This window comes from Amblyomma maculatum, chromosome 4, assembly GCF_055883805.1.
Source record: "Amblyomma maculatum isolate TAMU_Amacu chromosome 4, ASM5588380v1, whole genome shotgun sequence".
Lineage (NCBI taxonomy): Eukaryota > Metazoa > Arthropoda > Arachnida > Ixodida > Ixodidae > Amblyomma > Amblyomma maculatum.
In genome coordinates, this window is record NC_139347.1 from 56,864,181 (window position 1) to 56,874,916 (window position 10,736).

General features: G+C 44.1%; 1 protein-coding gene across 1 annotated transcript; it reads left to right on the plus strand.

The window, feature by feature from the left end:
* The first annotated feature begins 93 nt into the window (after positions 1 to 93).
* Positions 94 to 10,694, plus strand: LOC146191117 (pyrroline-5-carboxylate reductase 3-like). The gene is made up of 6 exons (XM_084601599.1): positions 94 to 284; positions 391 to 452; positions 2,937 to 3,116; positions 6,267 to 6,479; positions 8,776 to 8,868; positions 9,536 to 10,694. Exons 1-6 carry the CDS (start codon positions 185 to 187, stop codon positions 9,740 to 9,742), a joined length of 855 nt encoding a protein of 284 aa, XP_084457725.1. The 5' UTR covers positions 94 to 184; the 3' UTR covers positions 9,743 to 10,694.
* The last annotated feature ends 42 nt before the right edge of the window (positions 10,695 to 10,736 follow it).

Sequence of the window (10,736 nt, forward strand, 5' to 3'; positions counted from 1 at the left end):
CCCGACAAATAGTTGATAAAAATTAAAAGCAGCTTTATTTTTATTCTTTATTTAGCTTTGTTATCATCATCGTCTCGTTACTTTCTGTCTGCAGTTTCCTTCCTCCATGGTCTGCAGTTTCTGTTTCTCCTAGCGTGTACCCCCCCTGCTATCTCTTGCACGTGCACCTTTATTTTGTTTCACAATGACGGCTGATGCGAAAATGCTGAAAAAGGTCGAAAACGTCGGCTTCATAGGTGCCGGGAACATGGCCCAGTGCATCATAAAAGGCATCCGAAGCGCAGGTATGTCAATAAGTGTCATGTGTCATTTGTGCAGCAGCAACCGGCGAAATCGCCTACCCAACTGACATTCTGCTGACACTTGCCTTTACCACTTATCTTGACGCAGGTGTAGCGGCCAAAAATATATGGGTCAGTGCTCCGTCCTTGAAGAATCTGGATCCGCTAAAGGTTCGTGTATGGAACGTTTTAGAAGAACGCCAGGGCGCCGAGTTTGTTGCGTAACGCCTGCACGTCGCATCCGATGCGCCTGGCGCTAGGATACGGAGGCGGGAAGTTCAAAGGAACAGTTGGTCCTCTACGGGGGCGCCAGATATCCAAGAGATAACTGTACATAAGTTAGCAAGGTTGGAACCAGAAATATTCATTTACTCTGACTGTGCTAGCTGTGCCTCGAGTTGGTCGAGCATTGAGCTGCAGCACCTAGCCTTGCTTAAAAACAGTGGTACCACAACTCGGCTTTTGCTGAAGGCAACTCATCTGCTTTTTGGAGCCAAACTTCGCACTCTCTTTCCCTGTTCCCATTTATCTTCCCACATTCTGTGCAACTGCCACTATCTGATAGCTATCTCTGCTGTGCTGCTGACACAGGCAGACATTGTAGGTGGAGAACAAATAAGAAGGAGCAGAAATAACAAAATGATACTAGCAAAGTTTTGCCGTCCTTTGAAGCTGAGGAGTTGCAGAAGTTGGTCGACCTGGATATCATTGTGACTGGCAAGGCAAAGATGGTAGGCTAAGGAGTTCCCAGTTATGTCATGAGATTACAATTAAGCTGTTCACTGCAAACAGAAAAATGATCGAGATGGTGGTGCACATTTATCTGTTAAATAATATAGCCGATCCCAATTATTAACAATGTCTTTTTATATGTGGAAAGAAAGGATGTGTTTCCACATTTTAGCTTTAATTCATTGCTGAAATGTCCTTTTTATGTTTTCCAAACATATATACGACTACCGTTTTGTTGCATATGCTCTAATTCGCTAATATCTTTCTTAGTTTAAGAGTTACATGCCGCTGCTTCATGGTCCAATTTGGATCTTACAAGAAAATTGTAGGCTATGATATGAATATTTGTGTCAGAGCAGGTTTTATGAAGTACACCTGCTCAGTATCCCAAATAACTAATCCAAACTAAACTTTATGATACATTACACATGCTCGTTATTTTATATTGATGCAGACTGTTTCAGTTCATGCTTTATGAAACTGAGCAAACAATGTACAGAAGCTAGAGATAGATTACTATAATACTACGTAATGCAGAAAAGTACTTTATTTTTCTTATTCAGTTCTATTTCCTAGTGCCTGCACCATTGAGTTACTGCTTGTATAGATTTCAACAGGTGATCGTGGCTCATTTGCAGTGATATATTCTTAAAAATGATGCAATGATCCACTAAAAGTTTGATGGACACGTCATTTGAAAACATCTACCAAGCAACAAAATAATTTATATTACTCATCCCCCACTCCCATTCCTTGAGAATTAATCATTTCTGTAAGCTTACCGGAGCTTTGCAGTGTGCTTCCTTTAATCATTTAATAGCCTTTTGCGAGTGCAACTCTGCGAGCCTATGTGTCAGCTGTTGACTACAGTTTTCATGAATATAAATACTTTATTTTGTTGAGGATATTTCACAAAATTCACACAACCAGTCATCTTTTTTATAATAGTTACAAGAGTTTGCATACTTTCTGAAAGAGATGTCTTCAAGCAGCTGTTTTTGCATAGTTAGATTATGACCAGTCAGACAAAGAGTGAGAGAGTAATCAATATTATTGGTCTTCTAATTAAAAATCACTCAGTGCAGTCATGCTTCTATACTATGACCCCATTAAAGTGAACGATTCGGATTATGGAAGTTTTTCTGGGGCCAAATAGTTTCAGCGTATTTACACCACATTATCGAAACTCGCTCTCTGGGCAGTTGACAAGGTGAAAATTCCCAGAGCCCATTTCAGCCAATGTAGAACACAGAATCTCTACTATCTGAACTAGATATCTCATATACTGCATTTTGAGTGCAAGACATGAGGTGAATGAAGAGAAAAATTTTAAATGACTTAGTTATGGCTTTCTTCTTTATAGGTTTCATTCTTTATAGCGCAAAGCTGCCCAGTTCATGTACCTTACAATTTTTAGTATGATGATTGCTGGTGAAGAAAACTCTCTACAGACTGTGCCACCTAGCTGACCGAGTGCTAATACATAGTAATTGTTCATGGGGTTGGGGTTCATGGATGTGAGTAGTCGCAGTAAGGGTTGTACAACACTATTTTAAGCATAACAGCAAGCATAATAAGCACAGAATAGATTGTGGCTCCCAAAATTGCTTTTTTTTTTTTTTTCTAGTATTTTTACACAATTCATTATTATGGATGACTCACTTTACGGACAGCTTTGCTCAGGGACCAGAGTATCTGTGTTAACGAAGCACGACTGTAAACATATCAGTCACTGCAGTTGGCCTGGATACGTTTATATTAGAAACTTCGAACCATTCATATTAATCTTGGACTGTTCCATAAGGTAGAATTCTATTCACTGATGTATTGCAAGTATTGGCATGTATTGTTGGTACTGAAGCTTTCGCCGCTCAACAATGAGCTGGCACGTGTGCTCCACTGTTGCCTCTGCTGTCTACGCAGGAGGAAGGATACAACACGACACAGCGCAATGCAGAAGTGCCCAAGAAGTGCAGCATTGTTTTCCTCTGCGTGAAGCCGCACCTGATGGATGTTGTGGGCGGTGAGATACAGCCGTACCTGACGACTAGTCACCTGGTCATCAGCGTAGCAGCCGCTGTTAAGATTTCCCACTTGGTTGCAGTACGTATATCCCATAGATTGCTACTTCTGCTGCTCTGAAAATAGTGCTGTGCACAAAAAAGCAAGCAGCGTACATAGGAAGGTGTATTCAATGACATTAGCATGATCTTTGGTGTACATTAAAAAACGCCAGACAGTTGAGTAATCCCGAGTCCTCCACTATAAAACCTCTCATGGCCCGAGGAACTTCTCAGATCAGTGTTTCTCAAATGAGGGTTCGCAGACCTCCAGAAACAATTTTCAGGCTCTGCAAAGCCTGCGCCTAAAAATAATGGTAGCGCGTTAGCTCTGGTCTCGTTAGGCACAGTTTTGTAGGGTTAAAAGCACAGAGGTTCAAAGTCTACTTTAGGTTTTCAGAGCAAAAGAAACGCGAGAGGAGGGTGAATACGGAGAGCGCGCATGAGAGAGAAGGAGATAGCGTCTGCGGTGTTTGTTGATGCCGGCATGGGTTAAACTCGAGCTCTGGCTGCACTGCTAGATGAAGAGGCAATGAAAAGCTTTGTCTCGGCTGTCTGACAAGCAAGCGGCACGGCGTTGGAAGCAGTCGAACCCCTTCTAGCGGCATCCACACCAGCGCCAGCACTTCGCCACTTCGCCTCTTCCCCACGTCCTATGGTGGCCGTAGCATGCTGGCTTATCAAGTGCACATTTTTTCAGAGACCAGTTTAACCTTTACTCAATTCCAAATCCACAAGCTGCTCCCGGAACTACGGCAGCAGTTCGCACAAGATCCCCCCCAATCTCACCCCCCGACCTCAAGGGGTCCGCCAACACTTCCACTGGTATACAACGGTTCCCCGACCCATCTATGGTTGAGAACTGCTGCTTTAGATCAGTAAATTCTAAAAACCAAACCAAAACAAACCAAATTTTTAAACTAACAAGGTGTGAGTAACACATGGTATATATTTGTTAGCAGCAAAAGGTATGTACCTTTTTGCGATAGCATTACACCACAGTGCGTCAGTCAGTGGCTGTATTGTCCAGCTTCTGATCCCAAGGTTGTGATTAGAGTTGTACACGGGCTTGAGTCACTCGGAAGCTCTCTCTCGGGCTCAGGCCGGGCCGGACACCCCGATCCCGAACACATACGACTTTCGGGAAAGCTCGAATACGGCCTTAGTGTGATAAGCGCCTAGAATGCACGACATTTTCTCGCGCCCTCCCCGCACGAGAGCATCTTAGTTCTTTCCCGGCATCGACCCGCCTTTCCTCCCTGCCTCTTTGCCGCAAACAGATCTTTGGTAACCATCAATGACTAAACAGAGGGGCCACTTGTGGGCTATTTAATTAGTATCGAGTTTCGCATCTCCACTTGGGTAACACTGGCGCTGACGTTTAGGTGTCTTTTTGTGATTCGCATCACGCTGTTGCCTATCAAACGTCTCAGTTGTGGCTTATTCCTGCCTCGACATGGTGGCTTTGCTTGAAGCGGGACATAGCTCAAAGCATATGCGGTTCAAGAGTTTCCTCTTGTTTTTCTTGTTGCGAAAAGTTTACATGAAAGACACATGATGAGCCAGGCGAGCTCACCGAGTACTTGGCCACAAAATCAACCCCTTTTTAGGTTTGGTTGGTTTGTGGGGTTTAACGTCCCAAAGCGACTCAGGCTATGAGAGACGTCGTAGGGGAGGACTCCGGAAATTTCGACCACCTGAGGTTCTTAAACATGCACTGACATCGCACAACACACAGACGCCTCTTCGTTTCACCTCCATCCCCCTTTTTAGGTTTAGAGCTAGTGCACGTTTGGAGAAGCAAACAACCTGCTTACCGAAAACTTGCTTCCCTATGAAATAATGTGTTAGTCATTCCAGCCACAACTTATGGCACCGAAAGAAACTTCAGCGCTACCAGATTCATTGTCCAGGAGGGCTGCAAATGCCTCAGTTCAATCCATAACTTGTTGGTATTTGCACACTGAGTTAATTTTATGTATGTTCTATGCCTTTAGACATTCAGCAAATTTGTAATCTCAAATGTGAGAACTCAAGATTTCAAGATTTTGGATAAACTAACCATCCTGAAATTATTTCCTTCTTTATCATCGCTTCAACTGCAGTTATAGCATGATAGGCTTGGTCGGACTTGGGCCTTAAATCTGAGTGCCGGACCAGGCCAGGCTCGGGCTCTTTTAGAGTTGGACCGGCTGGGCTCAGCCCCTTTTAGAGTCAGACCAAGCCGGGCTCGGGCTCAAAATTTTGGTCTGTGCACACCTCTAGTCATGATATCGAATCTCGGCCCAGACAGCTGCATTTGAATAAAGGCAAGATGCAAAAATAGTGACAAACACTTCAGCTCTGCCTTTAAGGGCATGATGTGACAGCATTAATGGCCCCTGTCTGCAGGTCTCCTTACAGATCCTTATTCACATACATGTACTTCACTACTCACTTACTCACAGCAATATCTTAACTCGGGCTGCTATTAACTCACACATCTGTGTAACATGCAGTCGTAAGCTCCCAAATTATCTGAAAGATCACGTAACATAGATATCACGCCCTTGCTTAACCAAGCAGTGCAAACGCGTTTGTGTCCTGGGGGTAGCATGTCTGACTTGCGTTCGATTCCCATCTCAAAGGAACTGCCCGAGTTATCAGCGCCTGCCAACTCAGTCACGTCGTGGTCTCATGATGTCACACAACCCGCCAACCAATTAGTGCCTGGTCATGTGACTTGCCAAAGGCATGCCTACGATTTTGTAATCACAGCTCCAGCACTGAATTTTCTGGAGAGTGGGACCTTTGACGCAGTCATGGTGATGTGTTATGAGCTGTCAGTCCACATTAAAAAACCCCGCGAAGAGGAAGAAGTCTTAATTTAACCCATGGTAGATTGGTAGTTCGTCACCATCCTTTTCGGGCGCTGTCCTTAATCTAAGACTGTCACTGTCTTGTGCACCCTATCAATCAGCCGTTGCTAACCTCGTGTGCTTATGCTGGACAGACCAGCCTCCTAAGTGGGGAAAAGTGAGGTGGAGCTCCAGGTAATTTGATGTAATCCAGAGCCCTCCTCTGTGCAGCCCTGCATAATCCATTTTTCTTTTTTACATATGCTGCTCTTCTTTTACTGGCGCTGTACTGAAAATTAATGCGTACCATTGAGGGAGAAAACACTGTCACCCACCTCAACTCATTTCTTTTGCAGATGCTCCGCGTGCCATGTAGGGTGGTGCGGTGCATGCCCAACACATGCGTGACTGTAGGTGCGGGCGTATGCGCTATTAGCCGTGGCCCTGGTGTGGATGCTGATGACATCGCTTTGGTCACTGGTCTGCTCGGCAGCATAGGGCTCTGCGAGGAGGTCTCGGAGAGCATCATGGATGCCGTCTGTGGACTCAGCGGATCAGGCCCAGCTTATGTGAGCACCTCACAGTGAGATGCCCTTGTGCTAGTAATCATTGCAAGTAATTTTGCAAGAGCAGGGATGTTGCAATGCTGCTCGTGCTGCTACCTGTGGTTGGCTCGACGTTAAAGCTTAATGCACCTATACTGTTAGTACAGCTAGCTCTGCATGCTGCTTCTTTTCTGTTATAGCGGTGAATGTAAAGAGAAAAAAAAAAAAAAGAGTACAGTTGTGAAAGAATAGACAAATTCATATGTACCACAGCCATCTATTATATATAGTTTAGCCTGCCTAACTTGGGACACACACTTAGTGTAAATGAATATGATGTTACCATTGCGATATGCACTTTAGGTCTGTTGCACTGTCAGAAACAGGAGCGCCTGCTGGCGTAAAGCTCAGCTGTGTTGACACAAATTGCATGTGTGATCATACTTAGGCCATGGTCATCACAGATATGCGTGAGCACTGAAATCTAACAGGTTCCACTTTTCACACAAAATCTTGAAAAAGACATCAGTTGCATTGAAGACGGAAACGTGCTGCTTACATGAAGGCGACTACAGCGAGGCCTGCCTTCCTTGAAAAGTGAGCTAAAAGCTGGGGAAAGGAATGGCACACTCATGATTTCTCAGTGCAACCTGTTTTGCAGTGAAAGGCCAGGAGCCATTTAGATAAGGTCACTGAGCTTATCCGCAGCCTCCATCTTTGACACAGTTCTTTACTCTAACTCCTCAGCACCAAGCAACGCTCGCTTGTATAGCAGGCATCAGGCTTTGCCACAGTACACATGTGACTAATGGTGGTGCAGCAAGTGTTAGCACCAAGGTCAGTGCTTATATCATGCCTTAGAGTTTTTATTTTGCGCTCGCCAACAGTGCCATGGAACCTACAGAATTGTGGAAGTTTCCTAACCAGGCAGTAAGATGCGTTTATACCTCTTGCACTCATTGCCAGCACCCCAGAAGCACTGGCACAGAAGCTTGCTTGAATTATGAGCAGATTGAAGTTTTGGAACATGAGACTGCTTGTATACTGAGTGTGAAGTGAAGGCACTGAGCAAATGCCAGCATGTACGTCTCATCTTCTGCTGCCGTCCTTTTCGTGGGCCATGGTGCAAATGATAGCAGTGCTTGCCAAACGCTACCAGGCGTGAAGATCTTTGCCATTTGTGGAGGTCCAGAGATATAAGAATGGGCGACTCTCTCTTTGCAGCTCTGCAAAAGCCGCGAATGTAATCTGCAGCTTGTATGTGCATTGCAGGGAGGAGTGCATAGTAAACAGCTTGACGAGCCACTGAACATAACACTGAATGCTAAGTTAGTTTAGCCAGGGACCAACATTGACTGCTTACTGTGCACTCCATACTTTTAACGAGAATTGACTTGGTACGTTGGACATACCTTTAGACACTAAGCATTTTATGCTAAGAGTTTCACCTATACGGAACTATTCAACAATTTAGTGCCCGGTGGCTCTAGAAATGACGAAAGCCGAGGAGAGAACAGAAACAAAACAGGGGTTCAGAACATTACCAAAAGTATTTCAAGCCATGTGAACTTGAATGTCTTCCTTTTACTCGATTGTATATATTTTTATTTTTATTACCAACATTTTGTTTTTTGTATCTTGCTCTTTGCCAATCTCTCATCAGCCCTGTTCCAGTTTGCTGCTTTTGGGCTCTTCCCGTATATGCCCTTTTAATTTTTTGCTCTTGTGGTCTTGTTATACACCTTCCATTTGTTCCCTATAGAGTATATAAGCTCTCAAGTTCAAGTTGAAAGCCCTCAAGTTCAAGTTGAAAGCCATGCTCTTAACTTGTTGTTTCTGTTCTTTTGCTCGTTTTCACAAACACACAGATCTTGTTTGCAGTCAGCAAGCAACTAGCCCGTCAAAAAATGTTAGTGTCCAAGGCGACAGACAAATGCTCGCGCCTTGCAGCATGTATGGTATAGTGTAGCTGCTAAGCAAATGCACTGTGCAGTACAATCTTGGATGCACAGAGCACAAGATGAAATGCAAGGAACATGACAGTTGGACAGGGGAGCATGAAAGAAACTGCCTACTGCAGAAGAAACATACCTCAAGGATGCACATCATTGGTCAAGCATGCTGTTCAGTAAAAGGACTGCACAATAGTATAAACATGGACATGAAAAACTCACTTTATCCTTGTCCCTACGTCCTTCATGTCCGTGTTTGTACTGTACAGTGCTTTTGCTTAACAGTGCCTGACTCTCTTGACAATCCCTAATTTCCCTAATTGTTATGCCCCAAATTAATGTTGCATGTTTTTGCCTGACACATGCAGGTGTGCCTTGTGATCCAGGGCATGGCAGACGGAGCAGTGAAGATGGGAATGCCCAGGCAGCTGGCACTGAAATTTGCTGCGCAGACCATCATGGTGAGTGCTGGTTCTGGGCCCCTTCCTCCTCCTTCCATGCCCTCACATGCACTGTCTTCTATAAATCAAGTTATGGTGGTAACTGTATGTGTACCTTCTGCCCTCTTTGCATTCTTTCTTATGTAGAATTTGTGTTATGGTGGTAATCGTATCTTTTGACCACCATCTTAGCTGCATAGCACACCATGTGCATTGTTACTGAAGTTGTGGTGAGGGCACGTATCAGAAGTATGGGAAGGGAAAAAAATTGACAGATGGTTACGGTACTCAGAAATGCAAAATTTGGGCACAGCTCTTTAGATACTTTGGTTTTGTAATGTGCTGAGGTAAAGAACTTGTGAGACATATTTCTATATATGCATATATGCATGTGCAGTTGGCTACTTTATATGTTCCTGCATTACTATCCTTCAACTGATGTTCCATCTTTTCCCGCTTCCTGACTGTGACAGAGAAGTGCAGTGCACCTTGATTGAGCTGTTCGCACTACTTTGACGATTTCGTGCTGAAGTTCTACCTGTGAATAAAATCGGTTGTAATTCTCAACAATACAGCCGCTTTGTGTGAATCGCATGTATAAGCTAATCAGTTGCTTGTTGGCTGAACAGGTTATGGATCGCGGCATTTAACCTGCTCTCCTACCTCATTGTTGCACACCGCCTTACAGGGTGCGGGCAAAATGGCCCTGGACAGCGGCTACCACCCGGAGGAACTCAAGGACAATGTGTGTTCGCCGGGCGGCACCACAGCTTATGGACTCTCAGCGCTCGAGAGCCGCTGCGTTCGCGCCGCCTTTGCTGAGGCTGTCGAAGCTGCCACACGTCGTGCCCAGGAGCTAGGTCACAAGATCGAGAACAAGTGCTCCGGCAACTGACTTAGATGTGTTCGCATCTGCGCATAGTGCCAAGTTCCTTTCGAGCATGACCAAAGCTTGACGCAAGGATATTCGACTTCTATTGCTTTCGCAGCTCTCGAAACATGTTGCTTTACAATTCCCAATAGGCACACACAAGGACGAAATGTTTTTGTAGATTTTTTTTTCTATAATAGAGCCTATGCATTATGTTTAATGTGTGGATTGAAAGCGACAAGTTTGATTACTTGTAGCATCCTTGCAGTTGCAAACTTCTATTCTTTCTGTTTCGTGTAGCACTAATCCCAGTTCCCGATCTCAGTTCTTCCCTTGCCTCTCGCCTGTGATGCATGAAGCATTCAAGCACAGTTATAAGCAGCCACTTCTGGACTGTGCTCTTGAGCTAATATTGTAACTCATGTTCACTAAAGCTGCAAGGTGTATATTGCATTCTTTTTTCCGTCAGCCAGAGCGCTGGTGCATTTACTAGCAGTATTCTATTAGTGTCCATTCAGTGTAGGTGGGAATTTTGTGTCCAATCCTCAAATTGTTCTTGTTAGGCAACATTTGCATTGGGTCAGACTGGATTGATTTGCTTGAGTAGTATGAGGACAGAAAGACTCATTAAATAATTCTCATGCATGGTGCACAAGCATATTTAATCGGTTCAATGCCAATGGTGTGAAATACTATTCTCTGTGGGCGTGGGTCACAGTCATCATCAGAGAGAGATGATTAGGGTAGATGCCTTGCTAGGGCATATTCACTAGTAAAAAATTTTTGGTCAGACTCAAACAAAACATACATGACTGGGCAACTGGTTTTATACTATATTTTCCTATAGTTACAGTGATATTTTTAGAGAGACAAATATGTTTAATTTTTCAAAAGCATTATTGCCAGATGTGGTGTATGCTGTACATGCTGAAGTCACTGTAATAAATATAATTATGTATTAATTTTTCACAGATAACTTTGTAGTGTGTTTATCATTGCACGTGTCGAGACCGAGTTT